This window comes from Delphinapterus leucas, chromosome 3 (genome assembly GCF_059928025.1).
Source record: "Delphinapterus leucas isolate spDelLeu-1000000601 "Yukka" chromosome 3, BTC_Dleu_Yukka2, whole genome shotgun sequence".
In the NCBI taxonomy this organism is placed as follows: domain Eukaryota; kingdom Metazoa; phylum Chordata; class Mammalia; order Artiodactyla; family Monodontidae; genus Delphinapterus; species Delphinapterus leucas.
The window spans coordinates 119,395,641-119,423,359 of record NC_143131.1 but is presented as its reverse complement, the minus strand read 5'-3'; the positions used below and the strand labels follow the sequence as shown (position 1 = coordinate 119,423,359).

Here is a 27,719-nt window from a genome sequence, read left to right as displayed (position 1 = left end):
GTGTTTAAAAGCGTTCTTATCCGCTTCAACACTAAGAGTTAAAACACTAGCCAATAGCACTGAAGAGCTATCTTTGTTGAGAATATCTTGTGTGGCAGGACAATGTTCAACAGATGTGAGAAAATTAAATTCCGGATTAGTTTGATTCCCAGGCACACGTAAATTATCGGCATAGGGCAATGTTCCATCACTGTAGTTGGGAGGAATCTCAGGACCAGACTTGGAGCAGAGAACAGACCCACAACAGCCCCCACCAGCGCTGGGGCTGGAAGAGCATCGAAGGCGCAGGGCAATGGCTAGAATCACCACGAGGAGGAAGAGCACCGAGATCAAGGCCAAGGCCACCACCAGGTAAAACTGCAGCTCAGCCTGGGGGTCAGTGGGCTCAGAGTGGTCACTGAGGTCCGGCAGCGCCTCCTGCAGGCTGTCCGCGAAAACCAGGAGCAGCGTGGCGGTGGCCGAGAGGGCCGGCTGTCCCCCGTCGCGCACAGCAACCAGCAGGCGCTGGCGGGCCGCGTCCCTGTCGCCCAGGGCCCGCGCCGTGCGCACCTCGCCCGTGCGCAGCCCCACGCTGAAAAGTCCGGGCTCGCTGGCCTGCAGCACGTGGTAGGACAGCCAGGCGTTGTGTCCAGAGTCGGCGTCCACCGCCACCACCTTGGTGACCAGGTAGCCTGGCTGCGCGGCGCGCGGCACCGTGTCGAAGAGCGCCGAGCCGTCGGGCCCCAGCGCCGGGTACAGCACCCTGGGCGCGTTGTCGTTGCGGTCGCCCACCAGCACGCGCAGGCTCACGTTGGCGCTGAGCGTGGGCGAGCCGTGGTCGCGGGCCTGCAGCGTCAGCTCGAAGGCGCGCAGCTGCTCGTGGTCGAAGGCGCGCTGCGCGAACACCACGCCGCTCTGTGCACTCACGGACACGTAGGACGACAGCGCGCGCGGCTCCAGGTCGCTGGCCAGGATGGAATAGGAGACGTGGCCGTTGGGCCCCAGGTCGGGGTCGGAGGCGCTGACTTGCGCTATGGAGGTTCCAGGCAGGTTGTTCTCGGCCAAATGGACTACGTAGGAGGCCTGGTGGAAAACAGGAGCGTTGTCGTTGACGTCGGTGATGCGTAGGATAATGGTAGCGCTGGAGGAGAGCGGGGGCTTGCCCCTGTCAGTGGCTGTGATAGTGACGTTGTATTCCGGAGTCTGTTCCCTGTCCAGGACCCCATCTGTTACTAACTTGTAGTAATTATTAGAAGAAGAATGAATTTTAAATGGAATGTCTCTACTTAAATTACATGTGACTTCTCCATTTTCCTTGGAATCCTGGTCCCGTGTTTTGAAGAGACCTACAACCATTCCTGGCCGGGAATCCTCCAAAATCTGATCAGAGAGAGAAGTGATAATTATTTCTGGGCTGTTGTCATTTTCATCTAAAACTTCTATAATTACTTTACACTGTGTAGAGAGGGATCCTCGGTCCTTTGCTTCTACATCCATGGCATATCTTTTCACATCTTCATAATCCAGGGGTTGATGAGTTATAATGTTTCCTGTAGCTGAATCCAGAGAGAACACGTGCCGGGCTGTATCAGCCACACCAAGGAATGAGTAGGTGATCTCTGCATTGACGCCTTCATCTTGATCAGTAGCGCTCACCCTCAGCACGAAGGTACCTGGGGGCACATCTTCCCGGAGGCTGACCTTGTACACATCTTGGCTGAACACAGGGGGATTATCGTTGGCATCCACCACCAGGATTCGGATCTGAACGGTGCCGCTTCGCGGCGGATCCCCGCTGTCTAAGGCTGTCAGCACCAAGTGGTGAGCACTCTGCGTTTCTCGGTCCAGGGTCTTCTTCAATACCAGTTCTGGATATTTGCCACCCTCAGGATTGTCTTTCACCACTAACGAGAAATACTCATTAGGACTTAGTTGGTATTTGCTCAGTGAATTAATATTAATATCAGGATCTTTTGCAGACTCAAGAATTGTTCCCGTCCCTAGACTGACAGATTCACTGATTTCTATGTTTATTTCATCCTTATGGAATTGAGGAGCATGGTCATTAATATCCTCAACAACCACAATGACATGAAAAATATTTAAAGGATTTTCCACCACGGCCTCCAACTGCAATTCACATCTTCTTCTCTCTTTACATATCTGCTCACGGTCTATTCGGTCCTTCACAAGTAAGTCCCCACTCTCCGCGTCTACGTTGAAAAGCAGCTTCTCCGCGCTAACTCGCAGCTTTCGAGCCGACACATCCAGGACACTGAGCCCTAGATCCTTGGCGAGATTCCCTACCACAGAGCCCTTGGCCAGCTCCTCGGGAATGGAGTAGCGGATCTGCTCGCAGAGCGCGGGGTAGAACAAAGGCAGCAGGAAGGGAAACAGTACCTGCCGCCGGCCGGCCGGACGTCTCTGCGTGCAGCTCCCTCCCATTGCGCGCTCTAGTTCTCGCTGGGTCCCAGGGTTTATAGTTGGAGAAAGTGTACACTGGCGCACTGGTAACGCATTTGGCTCAGGACAGGCGGAGCCCCCAGGCTTGGGGCTGGAAATCCGTTTGTGCTGGGGAGAGTCTGCGCGGCCAGGAGCCCTAGCGTGTAAGCGGGTTTCCTTCTCTCTGTGTTGGTGGCTGCTCTGGAAATCCCTGGCTACAGGCTGAGGAATCCCGGGCGTCTACTAGGCTTGCCCTGCACTGGCCGACAGCGGCGCCCAGAGGCTCCGTGTGGAACGGCAGCTTAGTTTTTCTCTGCTCTATTTAAGGAAGTCTTTTTCTTTAAACGCAGGATGACCGCCGCTAAAATATTTGAATCTTATTCCTCGGTGACTCCGTTTTCACCATGAAACATTTTTTTCACATGGTCAAAACTATTATATATTTTATATGTTAAAATTTTACATATATTTTGAATAGGTCGAAATATTTCTTTCAAAATCTAAAAGGCACAAAAGAATGTAGAGTGAAAAGTAGGTCTCCTATTCCATTGCCTACTGCTATCCAGTTCTTCCATCCAGAGGCAATCACTGTTGCTGCTTTTAAGACTAATTATCCACAAAAGAAAGTACTAAAGATAAGCAAAAACCTTTTTTTTTTTTGGTCTTCAATCCAGGCTTATATTTGGCTAGAAAAGTATTAATCCATCCCCCCATATTTAGGAAACAGAATACAAACACTGTCATATTCATTACAATCATCTAAGGTGTCCTATATTGCTTTTAAATAATTATATTTTAAGACACTTGCTTACAATAGTTACCATGCCAAAAGAGTAGTTTTTTTTAACCTGTGTTTTTCAAAATAATAGAATTATTTGAAATAGATGCATACTAATTTTGACTCTCATGGTCAGAAATTTTAAATAAGTTTCAATAATTTAAAAGTTAAAAAATAAAAGTTAATAACTGTGACTCTAAAGATAATAACTATGCTCTCCTTCCACAGACATATCCTTGAACATAAGTTGAATGACATGAAAAAAGTCATGGTCTCATAAATATTTTGAAACACATTAGGACGTGATTTGACTTTACGCTACCATTATTAGTTTAGAAGAATATTAGTAATAAATTATAAGAGATCAAACCAAATACATCACTAACTTCACTTAACTAAATGGGCTCATCAGTAACTCCACTGACCATCTGTTTATAATTCTATGTACTTCTCTGCTTGTATTCCGATCTCATACAGAAATGATATCTCTTTCTTGACTTTAAGTTTATTTTGACTTTAAATTTCAGAGAGTTTCAGGTGGACATTTCTTTCTCTATATAAAGAGTCACCGAAATGCTTTTGGCACACATGTTTGCCCCTGTACTTGGGAACATGTACCACTCTATCTCCCCAAATTATATATATATATATTTTTTCATCCCTAGAAACTGGAAAATTTAACCAAAAGTAAAGAGAGAACAGAACCCCAAATTTGTTTCTACAGGCTCTCTGGAATCCCTATTGAGCAAGGAAAGTAAAATTCAAATGGTATGTCTTCTGGGACTTCCCTGGTGGTGCAGTGGTTAAGAATCTGCCTGCCAATGCAGAGAACACGGTTCGATCCCTGGTCCGGGAAGATCCCACATGCCACGGAGCAACTAAGCCCAGTGCACCACAACTACTGAGCCTGCGCTCTAGAGCCAGTGAGCCACACTACTGAGGCCGAGCGCCACAACTACTGAAGCCCATGCGCCTAGAGCCTGTGCTCTGCAACAAGAGAAGCCATCGCAATGAGAAGCCCGCACACCACAACGAAGAGTAGCCCCCGCTCGCCACAACTAGAGAAAAGCCTGCGCAAAGCAACGAAGACCCAACTTAGCCAAAATAAATAAATAAATGGTATGTCTCCCACATGACAGTATGAAATTGGAATCACAGGCAAAATGGACGCTGCAGTGTTACCAGGTATGATTACACTTGAAAAAATTTAAGCACACATTGTATTGTTATGAATTGTTAATAGAATATTATTGAAAATGGGTAGGATTTCCAGTGAGGCTAATACACTTGTTTCTGACATTTACCTATTCTTACCAGACCTGCCTTCAAAGCAAGAGGTAGGGTTGTCTAAGGGGCTAGGATTTCAACATGTAGCCACCAGGAGAGCACACAAATTGACAAGACACTACTGTATGAAAGTCCTCTCTTAGGAACTGTCAGTAACAAAACTATAAAATACAAGACTCCGTGAAGCTACTCATAACAGCCTATTACAATAAACCTTCATGGGATTAGGTGAATAGTTACCAGAAAGTAAAAACAAATCAGCCTTAATAACCATCAAGTTCTATTCTTCAATGTTTCAGCAAGAAGCAAATGTCATTGAAATGGAGGGAAAAGCGAAAAAATTAAGTTTCCACCAACATGCTGCAAACCTAAAAGTAAAACCAACCATAATTTTTAAAGGATAGAAAAGGAACAAAAATAGAACTCACTGGCACCAAAGGGGTATCTTCTATAGGAAACTTCGAATCATCTAACAAAGACTGAGGATCCTTTTTCTCACAGCTCTCCTGGCTGATGAGCGCGTCTGCATAACTGGGCTGCGGGAAGATCACGTGACTCTTCCGCGAGTCCGAGGTGAGCGAGACCTCGTGGGAATAAGTCTGCAGGAAAGTCCGCACCCCGTCCACGCCCACAAAGTGAGAGGCTGGTAAGCCTGCCAATCCGCCTCCAGAAGCCCGGAGCACACGCGACGTGTGCCAGCGCCTCAGCTTGAGCGCCAGCAGCACAATGACAAAGGTGAGGAAGACACAGGAAACCGCGGCCACCGCCACCACCAGATACAACGTGAGGCCTGAAGCATCAGAGGCGTGCGGGACCTCCAAGCTGCCCAGATCAGCCAGGACATCCGGGATGCTATCAGCCACAGCTACGGTGAGCGTGACGGTGGCAGAGAGAGGGGGCTGGCCGTGGTCCTGGACCGCCACCACCAGGCTCTGCTTGAGCGCGTCTCTGTCCAGCAGGGCCCTCGCTGTGCGCACCTCGCCCGTGTGCAGCCCCACCGCGAAGAGTCCCGGATCGCTGGCCTTGAGCAGGCGGTAGGACAGCCAGGCATTCTGACCTGAGTCTCTGTCCACAGCCACCACCTTGGTCACCAGGTAGCCAGGCTCTGCAGAGCGGGGTGCCAGCTCCACGCCAGTGGAACCATCGGTGGGGAGAGTGGGGTACAGGATTTCAGGCGCATTGTCATTCTGGTCCAGCACGAATATGTTCAGTAACACGTTGCTGCTGAGCGGTGGGTCCCCACTGTCAGTGGCTGTCACCTGCATCTGCAGGTCATGAAACTGCTCAAAGTCGAAGGATCGCAGTGCATACAGTACTCCTGTGTCAGAATTGATGGAGACGTAGGAGGATAGAGGTGCCCCTTGGATAGTGTCTTCAGCCAGGGAGTAAATAACCCGAGCATTTTCTTCACTGTCTGGGTCCAGTGCAGTCATTGAGAAGATAGAGGCACCTCTGGGGTTGTTCTCTGGGATATAGGTAAAGTAGGAGATGTGAGAGAAGGTGGGTGGGTTGTCATTGATATCTGCCACTTGCAGGGTGAAGTGAATTTCCGTGGATAGGGGTGGACTTCCTCCATCTGTGGCTCTTACTGTGATATTGTAAGAAGATACCTGTTCCCTGTCAAGGACTTTGTGTGTCACCAATCTATAATAACTGTCAATGGATTTTTCTAACTTAAACGGTAGATTCCCCAATATAGAACAGGTGACCTGCCCATTCTGCCCGGAGTCCAGATCATGCACGTTTAAAAGAGCTATAACAGTCCCCAGAGGTGAATCTTCCATCAGGGGACTAAACAGAGATGTGATCGTCACCTCTGGACTGTTGTCATTTACATCTTCTACTGTAATCAACACTTTAGAAGTTGCAAGATATGCCCCTCCATCTTCAGCTTGTATTTCTATTTCATAGAAACCTGTTTCTTCATAATCTAGATTTTCTGATAGTTTTATTTCCCCCGTATTTTTGTTTAGTTGGAATTTCAACAGTTGTGTGTCAGGTAATTTTCGGAATGAATATGTCACTTCTCCATTGGCACCTTCATCCCTGTCAGTGGCGGTGACTGTCAACAGCTGTGCGCCCACAGGCAAGCTCTCGGGAACACTCACTCGGTATTCGGACAAACTGAAGACCGGAGCATTGTCATTTGCATCGAAAACAGTCACACTGATGAGGACAGTGCCAGATCGGAGAGGGTCACCCCCGTCGACGGCAGTTAGGACCAGATGGTGCATTGCCTCTTCCTCGCGATCCAGGGCGTGCTCTAGCACAAGCTCTGGGTACTTAACGCCATTGACACGGCTTTGAACTGCTAGGGAGAAGTGCTTATTGGAGCTGAGCTGGTAGCTCTGTAGGGAGTTCACGCCCACATCCGGATCAACAGCTTCCGGGAGAGGAAAACGCGTTCCTGGAGCGACGTTTTCATTAATTTTTACATCTAGATTTTCTGCTTGGAATTTTGGTGCATTATCGTTGATATCAGTTACTTCTATTTCTACTCCGAAAAGTTTCACCCTATCTTCCACAAGAATATTAAAACTCACCAGACACCGCGCGCTCTGAGCGCAGAGCTCCTCCCGGTCTATCCTGCCCGCGGTGACCAAGCTGCCGCTTCGCGGATTCAGAGCAAAGAGCTGCGTCCTACCTCTGGAGACGATGCGGACTCCGCGCTCCGCCAGCTCCCGGGGCTCCAGCTCCAGGTCTTTGGAGATGCTGCCCACAAAAGAGCCTTTCTCTAACTCCTCGGGAACGGAGTAGCGGATCTGCCGAGCTTCGGCCTGCCACGGCATACAGAGGAAAAGGCAGAGCTGGACCAGCGCGCTGCGGTCGGAGCTATTCCTTTGAGCGGCCATTGTTGTCTGGTGACGGAATTCTCGCTAAGTCCTCACTGGGCACGCTGTGTGTTTTGGCTGGGTCCTTTTTCTTTCTCTGGCAGCAGGGAGTCTCTGCAGCCTGCGCACCTTAAATTCTGGAGTGAGTTTCGCTGCATCCCTGGAGCCTGTATGCAGGAACCGTGGAGCTTTGTGTAGTTGGGAGTCCTGAGAATCCGGATTGAGCGCTGGCTGCGGTTCTCTCCTAATGGGTGAACAGCGGCGCTCAGAGTCCTCAGAAGTTACTGCACCCACTGTGTATGCAATAGAAAACAAACGCTACTCTATTTTTTGTTGTATATTTTATTTTATTTTACATTACTTCTTTGGTTCCTCAACTGACATCCTTAAATCAACTACTATTTGTAGTTTTCTTACTCGGTGGAATAAAAGTACCTCAAAGTATTAAATGATAATAGTTGATTGAATATATATTTGCAACACTAATTTTTCCAATAGAAATATATCCACTTTAAAAGGTAAGTAATGCTTACTTTCTTTCCTATGAGCTTCTAGCTATATTCAGAAAATTCTTACAATTTTATTTGAAATTCTGATTTAAATGGTCCAGCTGTGTTTAGTAGACACTTATACAGAGACTATGAGATATACCCCTTAAAATTTCACTTAGAATTTTTAAATTTTAGATTGATGAATCAACTAACTAATTATGTTTAGCATTAAGATTGTGTAAAAAGTTTTCAAGTTTTTCTAAAATAGTTTTACTGAGCCTCAATGAATTTTTTGAAAAATATATTTTTTTATTACAGGCAAATATTATTAGAAGTTAACTTGACCTATTTAAATGAGTTGAGCTGGTAATCACAAACTAAAAGGAACATGTCTGTATTGCAGTGGGAAGAGAAATACAAGTGCTACAATTTTTAAAAACGGAGTTAGAAATAGTGATGTAGGTTTGTGGAAAATACGTATTTATGTCAAATGACCTGTTTTCACCAGGGCGTTGATGCCTATATAAATAATCTCTTCTTTGCATGTTGTATGGAAGCCCAAAATAAAGTGGCGTACACATCTTCAGTTGTACATCCCCACCAACCCAGTAGTAGTTCTTTCCTCAAAGATGAGGAGTTTGGAGGTGGACTTCTTTCATGCGGAGAGAACAGGTTGTTCAGAAACGTTTATGTCCCTATGCCCCCAAGTATAGAACTCTTCAAAGATTTTACCTTTTGTCTTCAAAGATTGTATATCAGACAGAGACAGAGACTGAGCACAGAACACAATAGCATTTCATTGGCTTTCTTGAAAATTCCTTATCTTGCAATGTAGAGAAAAAAGGGTTGGGAAAGAGTACAATTTGAGCACCAAGAAAAGTAAAAGGAAAGCCAGAAGGACCAAAACTTGAAGAGAAAAATTCCTCTAGGGTAGTTAGTATTAAGATTTTGGGCCCATAGGAAACCTGGCAATGGAATCAAAGTGTTGACTCCTCTACCAAGAAAAATGCATACATCTGTAACTTTACATGCAATTTCAGGAATTCATGGATCCGCTCACCATGCCCCCTCAAGGGCTTACAGTTTTAAAAATTGTTAAAATAAATGAAGATACCCAAATGCACATACAAGATCATTTGCACTACATGTTTCTTTGAAATGAGCACCTGCTGGGATATTTAATGAGTAGCTAATATTATTAAACTTTAAAAAAGACATAAATAGGGTATGGAAATTTCAACTTAAATCTCAGCAGATGTGAATAGGTTATTATTTATTCATTTAAATTTATTTATTTGGTAAGAAGCCAAGACCACAGCCTCTGTTTTGCTAATCTAAGCTTGACAAGATATCTCCAATTTAGTGACATTCTTTCTGAATTATAGAGCAATTTATGAACCACAAAAGTCTTGAAAATGTACTCAGCAAAAACTGAACATTGAGAAGACAAGACAGTGATTAGCTATGTATTTTCTAAATATGACTCTAGATGTAAGAGTGAAAGAGTATGCCCCAAATATGAAAAAACTAGTAGAATGTTACAGAAGACAAAAAAAATGAAACTCACCGGTGTTAGGGTCTCAGGATGTGAAGTCAAATCATTCCCACTCTGAAGTGGAATTAAGGCCCCAGGAGAATCACCACAAACTATGTCTTGAGTGGAATGCAAAGGATCACTACATCTTAGGAAATTAAACTCTGTCTTTCCAGTATGGGCAACGCACAGATTGTAGGAATAAGGTAAAGTTCCTTCACTGTAGTTGGGGGGAACCACGGGGCCAGACTTGACACAGGCACCAGGCTGAAAGCAGCCCCAGGCAGCGGGGCTGGAGGAGCGTCGAAGGTGTAGGGCGACCGCCAGAATCACTGCCAGGAGGAAGAGCACCGAGATCAAGGCCAAGGCCACCACCAGGTAAAACTGCAGCTCAGCCTGTGGGTCAGTGGGCTCAGAGTGGTCACTGAGGTCCGGCAGCGCCTCCTGCAGGCTGTCCGCGAAAACCAGGAGCAGCGTGGCGGTGGCCGAGAGGGCCGGCTGTCCCCCGTCGCGCACAGCAACCAGCAGGCGCTGGCGGGCCGCGTCCCTGTCGCCCAGGGCCCGCGCCGTGCGCACCTCGCCCGTGCGCAGCCCCACGCTGAAAAGTCCGGGCTCGCTGGCCTGCAGCACGTGGTAGGACAGCCAGGCGTTGTGTCCAGAGTCGGCGTCCACCGCCACCACCTTGGTGACCAGGTAGCCGGGCTGCGCGGCGCGCGGCACCGTGTCGAAGAGTGCCGAGCCGTCGGGCCCCGGCGCCGGGTACAGCACCCTGGGCGCGTTGTCGTTGCGGTCGCCCACCAGCACGCGCAGGCTCACGTTGGCGCTGAGCGCGGGCGAGCCGTGGTCGCGGGCCTGCAGCGTCAGCTCGAAGGCACGCAACTGCTCATGGTCGAAGGCGCGCTGCGCGAACACCACGCCGCTCTGTGCGCTCACGGACACGTAGGACGACAGCGCGCGCGGCTCCAGGTCGCTGGCCAGGATGGAGTAGGAGATGTGGCCGTTGGGCCCCAAGTCTGGATCTGAAGCGCTAACTTGGGCGATGGAGGTGCCGGGTGGGTTGTTTTCTGCCACGTGGACCACGTAGAAGGCTTGGTGGAAAACTGGAGCGTTGTCGTTGATGTCCGTGATGTGCAGAGTGATGGTAGTGCTGCTGGAGAGGGGGGGCTTTCCCCTGTCAGTGGCTGTGATGGTGACGCTGTATTCCAGAGTCTGCTCTCGGTCTAGGGCCCCATCTGTCACCAGCTTGTAGTAATTATTAGAAGAAGAATAAATCTTGAAAGGAACATCTCTTCCTATATGACAGGTGACTTCTCCATTTCCTCCGGAATCCCGGTCCCGTGTTTTGAACAGGGCAACAACCATTCCTGGAAGAGAACCCTCCAAAATCTCATCAGAGAGAGAAGTGATGATTATTTCTGGACTGTTGTCGTTTTCATCTAGGATATCTATGATTACTTTACATTGGGTAGAGAGACCACCTCCGTCCTTTGCTTCCACTTCCATGGTGTATCTTTCTATATCCTCAAAATCCAGTGACTGGTTATTCTTAATCATGCCTGTTTTCTCATCCAGTGAGAACATGTGCCTTGTACTCTGAGCAGTGCTCCTGAAGTAGTAGTGTATTTCAGCATGGGCCCCCTCATCCTGGTCAGTGGCTGTCACCAGCAACACGGAGGACCCAGGGGGTAGATTTTCACTAATGCTGATTCTATATTCGTCTTTGCTGAACACCGGGGGATTATCATTGGTGTCCTTGACAGAGATTTCTATCTGAGCGGTGGCACTTCGTGGCGGGCCCCCTCCATCCAAGGCAGTCAATATCAAGCTATGGGACCGCTGCTTTTCCCGGTCTAGGGGTTTCTCCAAAGATAACTCTGGGTACTTGCTACCATCGGAATTAACTCGAACCATTAATGAGAAATAAGGGTTAGGACTTATCTGATAATCTTTAACTGAGTTCGTGTTTATATCAGGGTCAGTGGCAGGGTCAAGGGATATTCGTGTACCTGAAGATACAGATTCAAAGATTTCTAAATGTATTTCCTTTTTATCGAATTGAGGAGCATGGTCATTAATATCCTCAACAACCACAATGACATGAAAAATATTTAAAGGATTTTCCACCACGGCCTCCAACTGCAATTCACATCTTCTTCTCTCTTTACATATCTGCTCACGGTCTATTCGGTCCTTCACAAGTAAGTCCCCACTCTCCGCGTCTACGTTGAAAAGCAGCTTCTCCGCGCTAACTCGCAGCTTTCGAGCCGACACATCCAGGACACTGAGCCCTAGATCCTTGGCGAGATTCCCTACCACAGAGCCCTTGGCCAGCTCCTCGGGAATGGAGTAGCGGATCTGCTCGCAGAGCGCGGGGTAGAACAAAGGCAGCAGGAAGGGAAACAGTACCTGCCGCCGGCCGGCTGGACGTCTCTGCGTACAGCTCCCTCCCATCGCGCGCTCTAGTTCTCGCTGGGTCCCAGTCTTTCCGGAAAGCCAAAGAAAATGCAATCCACGGCGTCACTGGAAGAGCTTTCGGCCCAGGACAGGCGGAGCTGGGAATCCGTTTGTGCTGGGCAGAGCCTGCCCGGCCAGGAGCCTGAGTGCGTGAGCAGGTTTCCCTCTCTCTGTGTTGGTGGCTGCGCAGGAAATCCCAGACTGGAGGCTGAGGAATCCCGAGCGTCAGCGCTTGCCCTGCACTGGCCGACAGCGGCGCCCTGAGGCCTCATGTGAAACCGCAGTCTGACATTTTCGTCTTGAATACAATTTCTCTCCAGAATGTGTATGTATATACACACACATATACATATATATAGTTATGTAATTATGTATATGTATAGTTATGTAATTGCCCCAAATTCCAGTTTTAACAGCGTATACGGCAGATGTCTGCATACTTAGTTTTTCAAGAAATTTATTGTGTAAAATTTCAAACTTATACAAAAGTAGGGAGCATTATTATTGAACCTTCATATACCCATCACCCAACTACAACTATGATCAACACAAGGTCATCTTTGTTTACTCTTTATTTCATTCCCTTATTATATTGAAGCAAATCCAAGATATTTTAATAACTCTTCTTTAAAGACAAGACACGAAGACGAGGAAGAATTTTATCCTTAAGCCTATTATATAATCTGTTACCGTTGCAAAAGTCCTGCCTCATTTAAGAAAACTGGAACAGCATTTTCCAGTCTGCCCAGTCATTGATCCAAAGAGCCTTGTGTTCTGTTTTTAAAGGCAAGTGACATTTTTATGGCAGAGACTAGTAGTTACCTACCATGACATACAAGCCTTCGTCAAGATCTGTTATTACATTTTTCCAAATTAACCATATTTTAATATTTATGTATACTAAGTACTAAAGGTTACTCCCCAAGACAGAAACCTTAAGTGACAGTTTTCCTACTGCATGGTTAAAAATATGACCCTGAAGGATGCTTTACTTTTTTCCTACTAGCTTAGGAATAAAGAGTATTTGAAATAATTATAATGTCTGTATGTCATAATGCATTTCCAGACATGTTAGCCCTCATATTCAGCATGTTCAGAATAGAACTTTGAGTCAATTTCAAAGCTTATTTTCAAAGTCCCCTACAATGCCATTTATTACTTGAAATAACATTGTGTTAAAATCACATTACAGGGCTTCCCTGGTGGCGCAGTGGTTGAGAGTCCGCCTGCCTATGCAGGGGACGCGGGTTCGTGCCCCGGTCCGGGAAGATCCCACATGCCGCGGAGCGGCTGCGCCCGTGAGCCATGGCCGCTGAGCCTGCGCGTCCGGAGCCTGTGCTCCGCAACGGGAGAGGCCACAGTAGTGAGAGGCCCGCGTACCGAAAAAAAAAAAAAAATCACATTACATAATACATTATTCTTTTTCTTATGTCTAAAAGCCAGTAAAATATTCTTAGAATCTCCATAGCAGTTCCTGAGAATATTTTCCTAAACCATCTCCCATAACCAGATTTATTTCTAGCCTCAAAAGTTGGAGGATTGAGCCATAAAAAACAGTTGAAGAATAATTTTTATTTCCTATGTTTTGTCTTCTCACAGCGTCCAGTCTAAGAAACCCCTCTTCAGCAAGCATAAACTATAGGAGGTTTCAAATTATTAATAATATGATATTATAGTGTTAGGAAATCAACAGCTCTGAGGATGAGAATAAATGATGTTAAAATTTTTCACTATTAAAAGAATAAAGCATCCTTTTCTAGGATTTGGAAATGGATGATATTTGAAGTTTAAATTATCCTCCGAAATGATCTTTAAATGCAAACAACCTCTACAAACATGTGAACGGAAACACGTCACCTCTAAGGGGTGTTGTCCTGTCACAGAAACAGTAAAGAAGTACTGAGTCTGGGCTTTCAGTTGTTTTTATAAGAAGAATGCATTTCTTATTAATTTACCCTTACAAAAATAGCATCGGCTGCAGAAATGTTTTTAGAGTAAGAATTTCACAATGGGGCCATTGGAGGTAACAATAGTAACACATTTCAGGAATGGAAACCAGTCCTAAGAATTAGTAGTGAAAAAAAAAAAAAAAAAAAAGAATTAGTAGTGAACCGTGGTAACCACTGAAGCAACCTCACCCAAAGAGCCATGCCCAATGCCTGATAATGAGAGCAGTCCCAAGAGGAAAGTTTCCACTGACCTTAGGTTAATCATTATGAGAAAGCAAAAATTATAACAACGATGTAACCAATAAATGCCTCCTATATATGTTAGAGCAAAAATTAGGCCCAGTGAAAATTTAAACGTATGGTGAGAAATATGTTAATATCAACTTATCCTAAAGTGCAAACACTTAAATAGAAAACCAATTTTTTTAAAGTAAAGGAAAAATTGAACTCACTGGAACCAAAGGGGTGTCTTCTATAGGAATCCTGGAATCATCTGAAGTGCACAAAGGCTCGCTTTTCTCACAGCTCTCCTGGCTGATGAGTGTGTCCGCGTAGTTGGGCTGCGGGAAGATCACGTGACTCCTCCTCGAGTCCGCTGTGAGCGAGACCTCGTGGGAATAGGTCTGCAGGAAAGCCCGCACCCCGTCTAAGCCCACAAAGTGAGACGTAGGCACACCCGCTAACCCGCCTCCTGAAGCCTGGAGCAGATGCGACGTGTGCCAGCGCCTCAGCCTGAGCGCCAGCAGCACAATGACAAAGGCGAGGAAGACACAGGAGACCGCGGCCACCGCCACCACCAGGTAGAGAGTGAGGCCTGAGTCGTCAGGGCTGGCGGGAGACTCAAGGCTGCCTAGTTCAGCGAGGACGTCGGGGATGCTGTCAGCCACGGCCACGGTGAGCGAAACGGTGGCAGAGAGAGGGGGCTGGCCATGGTCCTGGACCGCCACCACCAGGCTCTGCTTGAGCGCGTCTCTGTCCAGCAGGGCCCTCGCTGTGCGCACCTCGCCCGTGTGCAGCCCCACCGTGAAGAGACCTGGATCGCTGGCCTTGAGCAGGCGGTAGGACAGCCAGGCATTCTGACCTGAGTCTCTGTCCACAGCCACCACCTTGGTCACCAGGTAGCCTGGCTCTGCAGAGCGGGGTGCCAGCTCCACACCCGTGGAGCCATCGGTGGGAAGCATGGGGTAGAGGATTTCTGGCATATTGTCGTTCTGGTCCAGCACAAACAAGCTCAGTGACACGTTGCTGCTGAGAGGTGGGTCCCCGCTGTCGCTTGCCCTCACCTGCATTTGAAGATCGCGAAATTGCTCGTAGTCGAAGGAGCGCAGTGCGTATAGCACACCAGTGTTGGAGTTGATGGAGACATAGGAGGAGAGAGGTGTCCCTTGGATGGTGTCTTCGGCTAAGGAGTAAACAACCCGAGCGTTCTCATTGCTGTCGGGGTCGTGGGCTGTCACCGAGAAGATGGAGGTGCCCCTAAGGTTGTTCTCAGGGAGATAGACTGAATAGGAGGTTTGAGAAAAGGAGGGTGGATTGTCGTTGACGTCGACCACGTGTAGGGGGATGTGAATTTCCATGGACAGGGATGGTGTTCCTCTGTCTGTTGCGGTCACTGTGATGTTATATTCAGAGGTTTTTTCTCGGTCAAGATTTCGGACTGTCAACAATCTATAATAATCTTCTACTGACTTTTCTAATTGAAAAGGTAGAGTCTCCTTGATGGAGCAAACAACTTGGCCATTCTTCCCAGAGTCTCGGTCATGTGCATTGAAAAGAACGATTACTGTTCCTTGGGGAGCATCTTCCCTCACTGGACTAAATAAAGATGTAATGGTCACTTCGGGTCTATTATCATTGACATCTTCCACTGAAATGAGCACTTTGGTCCGATCCTTCAATGCCCCACCATCTTCAGCCTGTATTTCCATGTCATAAAATGCACATTCTTCATAATCTAAACTCTTTGCTGTTGATATTTCGCCAGTATTTTCATTAAGCTGGAATAACGGAGATTGTTTTTCACTAATTTTCCAGAATTTATAAGCCACTTCTCCGTTGGTTCCCTCATCCGGGTCGCTAGCGCTTACAGTAAGCAGCCGGGTGCCCGGGGGCACGTTCTCTGGGACTTTCACTCGGTAAATCGGTTGAGCAAAAACCGGGGCATTGTCGTTTGTATCCAACACTGTCACTCGGATGTGCACTGTGCTGGAGCGACGCGGTTCGCCTCCATCGGAGGCGACGAGGACCAGACGGTGAGCAGCCTCCTCCTCGCGGTCCAGGGCGCTCTCCAGCACCAGTTCTGGGCTTATAGTTCCGTCGTCTCCAGTTTGCACGTCCAGGGAGAAGTGGTGATTGCGGCTGAGCTGATAGCTCTGCAGGGAATTCAAGCCCACATCGGGGTCAACAGCCCCTGGGAGTGGATAACGTGTTCCGGGCAAAGCAATTTCGTTAATTTTTACTTCTAGATTTTCGACCTGGAATTTCGGATTATTATCGTTGATATCAGTTACTTCAATTTCTATTCCGTGAAGCTGCACCCTGTCTTCAACCAGGACTTTAAAGTTCACCAGACACCGCGCGCTCTGAGCGCAGAGCTCCTCCCGGTCTATCCTGCCCGCGGTGACCAAGCTGCCGCTTCGCGGGTTCAGAGCAAAGAGCTGCGTCCTACCTCTGGAGACGATGCGGACTCCCCGCTCCGCCAGCTCGCGGAGCTCCAGCCCCAGGTCCTTGGAGATATTCCCCACGATATAGCCTTCTCCTGTCTCTTCAGGTACCGAGTAGCGGATCTGGCTAGCCCCGGTCTCCCACAGCCTCCCCAGGAAAAGGCACAACAGGACCAGTCTTCTGTGGTGCAGGCGATTCGTTGGAGCGGCCATTGTTGCTTCACTAAAGATTTTTTTCAGAATAATTTCTGTGAACGCTGATTCCTTAGGTTCTGTTTTCCTCCTGCAGATTATGGCGATCTTTTCCCTCAGGAGAAACCCGTAGTGCCTCAGGCTAAGAGGCTGAGTTATGTTGCAGCCCCGGAGTCGGTTTGTGGGATCCGAGCGGCTTTGTGTAGTTGCAGATCCTAATATCCAGACGGAGCGCTGACTGAGCTTTTCTTAGAGTTGGTGAACAGCGGCGCTCAGAGTCCTAAGCCGTTACTACACCCACCCACTCAAGTACTGAGATACGCAGTACTTCTGTTACAGATGACTGAAAAAGAAAACACTACTCTCTAACGATAATGATTTTAGATTTCTCTAATTGTGTAGTGCGTTCATATTTCAAATTCAATTACCATTTGTGGATATTTTAGTTGGAAATGAAGTGGAATGAAATTCTATTAAATGTCACTTTGGTATCAAACAAACTTAACTCTTATTTTTGCTAGAATTTTGTTCTCTCTCTCTAGATATGTAAATTATTCAAATTTCCTTTTTTATAATGTTTCAAATACTTTCTATAGGTCATTATTTTGTGAAGTAATTAGAATGTGCAATCCTCTTTGGAAATACATTCATATTTTTCTTAATTTTATATGTATGCTTATATATGTATAGTACATAATCATATTGAATGAATATATGGATTATTCACCTTGAAGCTATTTTATAAGCCTAATTCATTTTCATAGTGAAATTCCTGGAGTAAGGTCTCCTTAAGATTTTCTTCACAAAAATTTAATTAGGCAATGGTACTAGATTTTATCACCTAATATTGCTAAACTTTAAATGGATTGGGTTTTAAAATTTTACATAGTTATGATTGTTAAACTTTTATGCTATCACAATCTTTTTAATATTTAGTTTTCTGTGTGAATTCATAGTGCATGCACAGCCTATGGCATCTGGAAGATTCAGATGAACATACATTGAAAAGTAAGTTTCCATTTCAATTCTTCCATCGAGAAATTATGCAATTTTAATTTAATTATAAGCCTCATATTATAAGGGTCATCTAAACTTATGTAATAATTTGGGGAAAAGAACACAAGATGTGGCATGAATTATTACCACAAAAAGTAAGTACCACAATAAGAAATTTCTTTCAGCAATTTGTAGAGAAACTATTTACTGAAGCAGTTCCTAGCAAAAAGACTGATACTTATGTAACGGCATCTTTGTATGTGCTTGAAATTAGTAGGTTTTGCCTTTAAAATGGAAAATTCAGAATTCTCCTTCCCTCCTACAGTTAGAAGAAGGATGAGAAAACCTCCAGTCACTAATGTTTAGGGCTCCAAGTAATAAAACAAATCCAGTGACCTTCCCCCCTTTCTTCTTCAAAAAATATAGGTTGGGAATGACAGCACGTTATGGAGGCAACAACATTTCCTTTTCTTTTACCGAGTATCTCCTGTTAACTATAAAGAAGAAGAGAATTTTGTACTCAAGAAAACTTGAAGGAACTTAGATAATGACTTCGACTTTCTGATGAATTTACTGAGTCGTTCTCTACACACACACACACACATCACACAGTATTTTTTCTTAAAATTTTAAGGACTTCAAAGACTCATAAATAGGTAGACTTAAGGAACTAGACATGAGGAATAAATATAAGAAAGGGGTGGAAACTGTACCAATGAAATCAGTGAAAGAAGACACCCAGTAGTACTCTTTTTGCTTTAAAGAATGAATTGATTGCCTACTTTAAATTTGATGTTTACTTATATATAATAAACGTTAAAATATGTTAAATAAAGAATGAGAAAAATCAATGGGTAAATTTCATTAGCTTAGAGAAAAGATAAGAAATCGGCAAAAGACTTTTGCGGCGAAGCAAAGAGCATACTCTCTCTTCTTTGTAACTCCGAACTGAGTAACATAACTCTATTTTATGTCACATGCTTACCCAAATCACCATTCCCCATGATGATTGGATATACAGCTTTCTGATGAGCTATAATATTCCTAAGACAACTACAAGATTAAAAATATAATATATATTCATATGAATAAAGAAAATTGTGAAGATGATGAAAAGGAGTAGACACTTAAATGGAACTCACCGCTGTTAGAGTTTCAGGATGGGAAGTTGACTCACTGGAATTACAAAGTGGAAATAAGGCCCCAGACGAATCACCACAAAGTATATCTTGTCCTGAACTCAACTGCTCATTACATTTTAGAAAGTTAAACTCTGTCTTTCCAGTATGGGCAACGCACAGATTGTAGGAATAAGGTAAAGTTCCTTCACTGTAGTTGGGGGGAACCACGGGGCCAGACTTGACACAGACACCAGGCTGAAAGCAGCCCCAGGCAGCGGGGCTGGAGGAGCGTCGAAGGTGTAGGGCGACCGCCAGAATCACTGCCAGGAGGAAGAGCACCGAGATCAAGGCCAAGGCCACCACCAGGTAAAACTGCAGCTCAGCCTGGGGGTCAGTGGGCTCAGAGTGGTCACTGAGGTCCGGCAGTGCCTCCTGCAGGCTGTCCGCGAAAACCAGGAGCAGCGTGGCGGTGGCCGAGAGGGCCGGCTGTCCCCCATCGCGCACAGCAACCAGCAGGCGCTGGCGGGCCGCGTCCCTGTCGCCCAGGGCCCGCGCCGTGCGCACCTCGCCCGTGCGCAGCCCCACGCTGAAGAGTCCGGGCTCGCTGGCCTGCAGCACGTGGTAGGACAGCCAGGCGTTGTGTCCAGAGTCGGCGTCCACCGCCACCACCTTGGTGACCAGGTAGCCGGGCTGCGCGGCGCGCGGCACCGTGTCGAAGAGCGCCGAGCCGTCGGGCCCCAGCGCCGGGTACAGCACCCTGGGCGCGTTGTCGTTGCGGTCGCCCACCAGCACGCGCAGGCTCACGTTGGCGCTGAGCGCGGGCGAGCCGTGGTCGCGGGCCTGCAGCGTCAGCTCGAAGGCGCGCAGCTGCTCGTGGTCGAAGGCGCGCTGCGCGAACACCACGCCGCTCTGTGCGCTCACGGACACGTAGGACGACAGCGCGCGCGGCTCCAGGTCGCTGGCCACGATGGAATAGGAGACGTGGCCGTTGGGCCCCAAGTCTGGATCTGAAGCGCTAACTTGGGCAATGGAGACCCCAGGCGGGTTGTTCTCGGCCACGTGGACCACGTAGGAGGTCTGGTGGAAAACAGGAGCGTTGTCGTTGACGTCAGTAATATGCAAGGTGACACTTGTGCTGGTGGAAAGGGGCGGCTTGCCCTTGTCGGTGGCTGTGATGGTGACATTGTACTCCGGTGTCTGTTCTCGGTCCAGGGTCCCGTCTGTTACCAACTTGTATGAATTTTTGGACGAAGAGATTATCTGAAAAGGTACTTCACCCTCTAATCGGCAATTAACCTCCCCATTCTCTCCGGAATCTCTGTCATGTATTTTGATCAAAGCAATTAGCGTTCCCGGCACTGCGTTTTCCAGAATCATTTCGACTAGGGAATGGAACGTAACATCTGGCCTATTGTCATTTTCATCTTGAATGTTAATTTCAACTGTACATTGTGCAACCAGTCCTCCGCCATCCCTCCCTTCCACCACGATAGAATATTCCTTGATTTCTTCAAAATCCAGTGTGTTTAGAGTTGTAATTTCCCCATTCTTTGAATTCAGACCGAAGACTTGCCCGGTCCTGTAGAAGGAATAAGTGATTTCTGAGTTGACGCCCTCGTCCTGGTCGGTGGCTGACACCTGCAACACAGTGGTGCCTGGGGGCACGTTTTCTCCAAGGCTGACTCGATATACGTCCTGGCTAAATACCGGGGGGTTATCATTGGCATCAGTGACCTGGATCCGGAGCTCAGTAGTGCCATTTAAGGGTGGATCTCCACGGTCTGAGGCCGTCAAGACTAAACGATGATAACCCTGTTGTTCCCGATCTAAGGGTTTCTCCAATACCAGTTCCGGGTATTTACTACCATCTTGTTTCTCCTTATTTATCAACGAGAAACTAGGGCTAAGAGAGAGTTTATAAGTCTGCAGAGAGTTCAAGCCAATATCTGCGTCTTCCGCGACTTCTAATATAAATCGCGTGCCTGGCAGCGTAGACTCACTTATTTGTAGCTCAAAGGAATTTTGCATGAATTTTGGTGTGTGGTCATTAACATCCTCGATCTCCACACTCACGTGATAAAAGTTCAATGGATTTTCAGCAACAGCCTCAAATTCTAGAGCACAAGCCGGCTTCTTCCCGCATATCTGCTCCCGGTCTAGCCTGCTGCTAACAAGTAACTCCCCGCTCTCTGAGCTCACAGTGAAGTAAGGCTTCTCCGAACTGACCCGCAGTTTTCGAGTCGGTAACTCGTGGACACTGAGTCTCAGGTCCTTGGCGAGGTTCCCCACCACCGAGCCCTCTGGCATCTCCTCGGGAATCCTGTAGCGGATCTGCTCAGAGAGCGCCAGGCAGAACAAAGACAGCAGGAACGGAAAGAGCACTGGCCGCCTCTCAGCCCAGCCCCTCTCCCCAGCTCCGCTCCCCATCCCTCTTGCTCCCCTCAGCTTGCTCACCGGCTTGGAGACGCCGGATTACAAATAATCTCTGTGCCGCAGTAGTCCGGAGCTCCGAACAGCTTTATTCCGGCGTGGGGGGGGTCAGGCAGGGTTTCTTCTTCTCCAGAGGAGGAAGCGGTGGAAAGGCTAGCGAGTCTGAGATGGGAAAGTGCGCTGCGTCTGCGCGAGGAGGTCGCGCAGCTCCAAAGCTCTCCACTTTGGCCAACAGCGGCGCCCAGAGTCCGCACTAGGAAACTGCAGCCCCCGCTGCTTAAGTTTAAACAGCTAAAATAATTATAACCGTGTGCCTAATTTAATATGCCATATTTTTATGTTAATATATTTAATACCTTAAATTATCAAGACTTCCTTAAGGTATCTTTTATTTTGTTTCCAAATTATTAGAAATATCATGTTGGGCCTGTATACAAACTTACATATATTGGTCCATTTATTTCACCATTCTACAAACATACATTGAACTTTTGCTTTGTGTTAAGTACTGTCCTTGTCAGTGGCCATATAACAAAGAATAAGACACAGGTCTTGCCCTCAGAGAGTTTATTGTCTGCTAATTTCACGAATCGTTTCTGTTTATTAGCTATGATATATAAAAAAATTTTAAGCTTCTTTCACTGATTCCTATGTTTATCCCCAACATTTCTACATACTCAATGCTATTTCATATCACATATATTAGAGAAATCAATACTGTTGAAAACTATTTTGTAAAATTGTGTAATTTTGTACCAATCCTCAAACATCTCCTTCTGATCATCTCAACACTCTCTTTACAAAATAATTTCTTTTTACTCTTCTATCTCAAGAAGTATTCATTCAAGAAAACTGTCCCTATGATGTAGCCAGGATATTATTTACTGTACCTCCTACTTCATATCTCAAAATTAACTGGCTTATGTCATGCCCAATATCACATACAAATTCATCCTTAAAATGTATTGAAATGTTAGTCTATCCTTCAATACAAAGTCACAAAGGGATATTCTAATAGAATGCATTAGCTCCTTATCTATGTACTTCTGTTATGCTAAAGTAATGGCTTCAGAATTGGAGGAATTGAGCTCATGGTAAATGTACTTACATAAATTCACTGAATGTAGTGACACCTGTTCTAATTATTTTACTCCACTTGTTTAAAAAATTTTTGCAATTAGTGAATGCTTTGAGCAAGAGTATTGGGGCAACTTTCCACACACTTTTTAAATTTGCAAAGTGTCAACAAAATAGCTGTCTCCTCAAGTGACTGTACACCCAAACACTACAGAAAATATGAAGTTAACTCCTACCCATTGTATACGCAAAATTGGAAGGAACATAGCACAATCCCTGGGAAATGTCCTTTTAATTACTAACGAATAATTCATTGTGATTTCCACTCTCATCTGATGACAAATCAGAGGTTAGTTTTATTTAAATGCTATAACAAGGGATACGGAAGTCATATAGTCCAGACAGAATCATTTTTAATTGAATTTTAATCACTTTTAATTGAATCATTTTTGATTGGTTTGTTTAGAATTTGTGTACATGTAACTTCTGTTCTTAAAACCAACACTCTCGAACTCTAACCATGAGAACACAGCACATTTCACATGGCTGTACAATCAAAACAGCTCATTGGAATTCTAATGAAACGCATTCTTCTGTATTTTACAAAAGTCATTTTCAACAATTTAAAATGACATGTTATTGCAAATTTGATGGGGGCAGGGGGCAATGGCCATTTTAGGCTTCAGATTCTATGTCTCCATTGGTATGAGTCCTGGGTGGCCACTGACACACAAAAACAGTGGTGTGTGTGTTAGGGACCAGTCTCATCTACCACCACCCTTTAAAATATGTTTGTTTTGAAATATAAGAAGTATTAAAGCTTTGAACGGTAGTGATCCAGATGCAGGGCTCAGAAAAGAGGTTTAAAGTGAAGAAAATTTCATGAGCCTAGTTTTAGTTTTAGCGAAGAATTCTTAGGATTCTTTGCAATCCTAAGAATCCTTAAAATTCTGAGATGTATTTTGCTTTTACTAAGCTAATACAAGGGTTTAGAAGCCTCAATAATGTTTTGTAAGTTTTAATGTATATGTATACATATATATGTGTGTATATATACACACACACACATATTCCTATATATAAAATGAACTGACCATATGTGATTGGGTAACTATTTCTTAAGTGAATAAGTGATAATTGTGGTAAAATATGGAAGGCTTTAAGAGGTCAAGAGTTCATATTTAAACAATCTTGTCTAAGCCTTTGGAAAGCAGATAAAACAATTATGTTGATTAGAACTCAATTTTATGGTATCACTAACACAAACCCAAAACTTTGTGGTACACCTTAAAATTATTTTTAAACTTTCTTCGCAGTGCATGTTTCAAAACACAAATGTATAAAAAATATAATTCCTCTAAGAAATAAACGTAAACAAAGAACTGAACTCACCTGAACAGAAGCAGCTTCATCCCTACATTCATGAAAATCTCTGGATGTTAACAAGGAATCCTTTTTCTCACAGCTCTCCTGGCTGATGAGCGTGTCCGCATAGTTGGGCTGCGGGAAGATCACGTGACTCCCCCGCGAATCAGAGGTAAGGGTGACCTCATGGGAATATGTCTTCAGGAAAGCCTGTACTCCCTCCATGCCCACAAAGCCTGAGGCTGGCAGGCCTGCCAACCCGACGCCCGAAGCCTGGAGAAGACTCGACTTGTGCCACCGCCACAGTCTGAGAGCCAGCAGCACAATGACAAAGGCGAGGAAGATGCAGGAAACAACGGCCACTGCCACCACCAAGTATAGTGTGAGGTCTGAATCATCAGAGCTGGTGGGGGTCCTGATACTACCCAGGTCGGCAAGGACTTCTGGGATGCTGCTGGCCACTGCCACGGTGAGTGTGACGGTGGCAGAGAGAGGGGGCTGGCCATGGTCCTGGACCGCCACCACCAGGCTCTGCTTGAGCGCGTCTCTGTCCAGCAGGGCCCGCGCTGTGCGCACCTCGCCCGTGTGCAGCCCTACCGCGAAGAGTCCCGGCTCGCTGGCCTTGAGCAGGCGGTAGGACAGCCAGGCGTTCTGACCTGAATCTCTGTCCACAGCCACCACCTTGGTCACCAGGTAGCTGGGCTCTGCAGAGCGGGGTGCCAGCTCTACACCCGTGGAACCATCGGTGGGGACAGCAGGGTACAGGATCTCTGGCACATTGTCGTTCTGGTCCAGGATGAACAGGCTCAGTGACACGTTGCTGCTGAGTGGAGGGTCCCCGCTGTCACTGGCTGTCACCAGTAGCTGCAAGTCTTGGATCTGCTCATAGTCAAAGGAGCGCAGCGCATATAGGACGCCAGTGTCAGAGTTGATGGAGACATAAGACGAGAGAGGCGTCGCCATGATGGTGTCTTTTGTCAGGGAGTAAGTGACCTGGGCATTGTTGCCACTGTCAGGGTCATGGGCCGTCACAGAGAAGATGGAGGCACCTCTGGGGTTGTTCTCCGGGATATAGGCTGAGTAGGAGGCATGAGGGAAAATGGGTGGATTGTCGTTGGTGTCTGCCACGTGCAGGGCAATATGAATTTCAGTAGATAGAGGTGGGGTTCCTAGATCTGAGGCCATCACTGTTATATTATACATAGAGATCTTTTCTCGGTCCAAATATTCCCATATCACCAATCTATAATAATTATCTATTGATTTTTCTAATTGAAAGGGTAAGTTATCACGTGTGTAACAGACAACTTGACCATTCTTCCCAGAGTCTCTGTCATGCACATTCAAGAAGGCAATTACTGTCCCAGGAAGAGTATTTTCCAAGACTGGGCTAAACAAAGATGTAATGGTCACTTCGGGTCTATTATCATTGACATCTTCCACTGAAATGAGCACTTTGGTCCGTCCCAGAAGTGCCCCCACATCTTCAGCCTGTATTTCCATGTCATAAAATGCACATTCTTCATAATCTAAACTCTTTGCTGTTGATATTTCGCCAGTATTTTCATTAAGCTGGAATAACGGAGATTGTTTTTCACTAATTTTCCAGAATTTATAAGCCACTTCTCCGTTGGTTCCCTCATCCGGGTCGCTAGCGCTTACAGTAAGCAGCCGGGTGCCCGGGGGCACGTTCTCTGGGACTTTCACTCGGTAAATCGGTTGAGCAAAAACCGGGGCATTGTCGTTTGTATCCAACACTGTCACTCGGATGTGCACTGTGCTGGAGCGACGCGGTTCGCCTCCATCGGAGGCGACGAGGACCAGACGGTGAGCAGCCTCCTCCTCGCGGTCCAGGGCGCTCTCCAGCACCAGCTCTGGGCTTGTAGTTCCGTCGTCTCTAGTTTGCACGTCCAGGGAGAAGTGGTGATTGGGACTGAGCTGATAGCTCTGCAGGGAATTCAAGCCCACATCGGGGTCAACAGCCCCTGGGAGTGGATAACGTGTTCCGGGCAAAGCAATTTCGTTAATTTTTACTTCCAGATTGTCGACCTGGAACTTCGGATTATTATCGTTGATATCAGTGATTTCTATTTCTATTCCCCAAAGTTTCCCTTTATCCTCAACCAGGATGTTAATATTTACAAGACACCGCGCGCTCTGAGCGCAGAGCTCCTCCCGGTCTATCCTGCCCGCGGTGACTAAGCTGCCGCTTCCCGGGTTCAAAGCAAAGAGCTGCGTCCTACCTCTGGAGACGATGTGGACTCCGTGCTGCGCCAGCTCTTGTGACTCCAGCCCCAGGTCCTTGGAGATGTTCCCCACGAAGTATCCTTTGTCGCTCTCTTCAGGCACGGAGTAGTGGATCTGTCCTCTCCCGATCTCCCCTAGCGTGCCCAGGAGCGCGCACAGCAGTACCAGATCGCCGCGTCCTCGGTAATTCTTTGGAGTGGCCATTGTTCTTTCACTAAGGAATCCACTCAGAATCTTCACTGGGCATATATGTCTTCTTTACCTTGTTGCTGCTTTGCAGATCAGCTTATGGAAAGCTGGAGTTTCCCAAATTTAGGGGCGGAATTTTGCTGCGGTCCTGCAGTTGGTTTGTGAGATCTGCGGGTCTTTGTGAGGTGGGAGCCCAGAGTATCCGGACGGTTTTTGGTTGCATTTATCTCCAAGTAGGTGAACAGCGGCGCTTAGAGTCCTAGGCAGTTACTGCACTCAGATTTGTAATATTGCATGCTAGATTACTTAGGAAAAAGTTACTACTTGCTTTTTATAGTTTGGAATAATTTATCTCTGAATTCATATTTTAAAAGTAATTGCCAAGAAGTGTGGGATGAAGTATGGTTAAAGTCTTAACAAAGTATTATTAAATGATCAGATTTTGGGGTTAGTGTCATATTAAATTACTCAAATTTCTGGAATATATTTACTCTTTTAAAAATAAAATTTTATTTCTTATTATGCTCTAAGCTTTATTGTTAATATCTTTAATATCTATTATCAAATAAGAACTACAGTTATCACTGGAAATTAATTCATTTTTAGACTAAACTATACCTATTGGAGATGACTGACCCAGAAGTTGTTTTATTTGGTTTAAAACAATTAATATTTATAGTAAGCTCCCTGTAGAGTTGTTGCCTTTTAATATTCTTTTTAAAATGGCATTTTAATTACACATTAATAATAATGTTTTCAAATTAATATTGTGATGTTTTACTAGGATATGTGCTTTTACTTTGAAGTTTTATCAGAGATTATTTAAATTTTATATATTTTCTATTTGAATAGAAAATACTTGAAAGATACAAAGGAACATACAATGAAAAGCAAATTTTCATCCTATTCTTCTGCCAGTGAGAGATGATTACATTTTAAAGCCAACTTAGTTAACCTTTAAACGTATACATATAATCTAAAGGTAATTTTACCTTAACTAGCACTTTGATCAAAAGAACCACAAAATTATCACTAAGGAGTCAAAAAGTGCCAGTGCAAGAATAAATGTCTCTTTTCTTCAGCAGTTTGTACAGTGGCCATTAACTGAGGCAGTTGCTAAGGGAAATCTAGCAAAGGCCCGATACAATGTATTATCATCTTGTGTATGTACTTGTATGCACATAAGACTGTCAGTCTTGTCTAAAATTTGAAGAATTCAACATGTTATTTTTCTCCTAGAGATAGTAGCATGACTAGAAGACCTCTAGCTATATTAGTTTAGGGCTACAAAAAAAAAGACATTTCAAAAATTACATAGGAGAAGTGTGTGTAAGAGGAATAACAGAGGCCAAAACATTGTGTTTTCTTTGATAGAGGAAGCCTATAGAATGAGCATCAATACAGATTAATCCTGAAAAACCTATGCTGCAAGTAAGGAGAACATGCTTTTATCTTCTGGTGAACATAGTGAATCTACTGATAAATAAAATGATTTTACACACACACACACACAGAGCACAATGAATACAATTACAGTAGGTCCATCTACATAAAAATACAGGTTAAGAGATGTTATTCTAGGAGTTTTTGAAACAAAAGAGAAGTAAATATAGGAAACAATATTAGATTAATATGGAAACCATTATAGTTAAATCAATTAAGAAAACTACCTAATTTTAGCTTATATTTTTTCT

At 45.6% G+C, this 27,719-nt stretch overlaps 2 protein-coding genes and 1 pseudogene across 5 annotated transcripts in view; all 3 read right to left on the bottom strand.

Moving 5' to 3' along the window:
- LOC111183016 (protocadherin gamma-C3) overlaps positions 1 to 18,656 on the bottom strand; it is a 110,171-nt gene extending 91,515 nt beyond the window's left edge. Inside the window, exon 1 of one of the 4 annotated variants that reach the window (XM_089909407.1) lies at positions 14,198 to 18,656. In XM_089909407.1, the coding sequence (XP_089765533.1) occupies positions 14,198 to 16,621 (2,424 nt within the window). In that variant the 5' untranslated portion in view covers positions 16,622 to 18,656. The other 3 variants (XM_089909409.1, XM_089909406.1, XM_089909408.1) reach the window with 3 other exon arrangements.
- On the bottom strand, positions 18,655 to 22,373 carry LOC149749673 (protocadherin gamma-B5). The gene has a single exon (XM_089909411.1). The coding sequence runs from the start codon at positions 21,142 to 21,144 to the stop codon at positions 18,724 to 18,726; it is 2,421 nt and encodes an 806-aa protein (XP_089765537.1). The 5' UTR covers positions 21,145 to 22,373; the 3' UTR covers positions 18,655 to 18,723.
- Positions 22,374 to 23,213: 840 nt separating this feature from the next.
- On the bottom strand, positions 23,214 to 27,717 carry LOC111171194 (protocadherin gamma-A8 pseudogene; annotated as a pseudogene).
- Between the last annotated feature and the right edge of the window lie 2 nt (positions 27,718 to 27,719).

Coding starts and splice junctions, on each gene's coding strand:
- LOC149749673 (XM_089909411.1), bottom strand. CDS start 21,144: ATGGGGAGCGGAGCTGGGGAGAGGGGCTGGGCTGAGAGGCGGCCAGTG.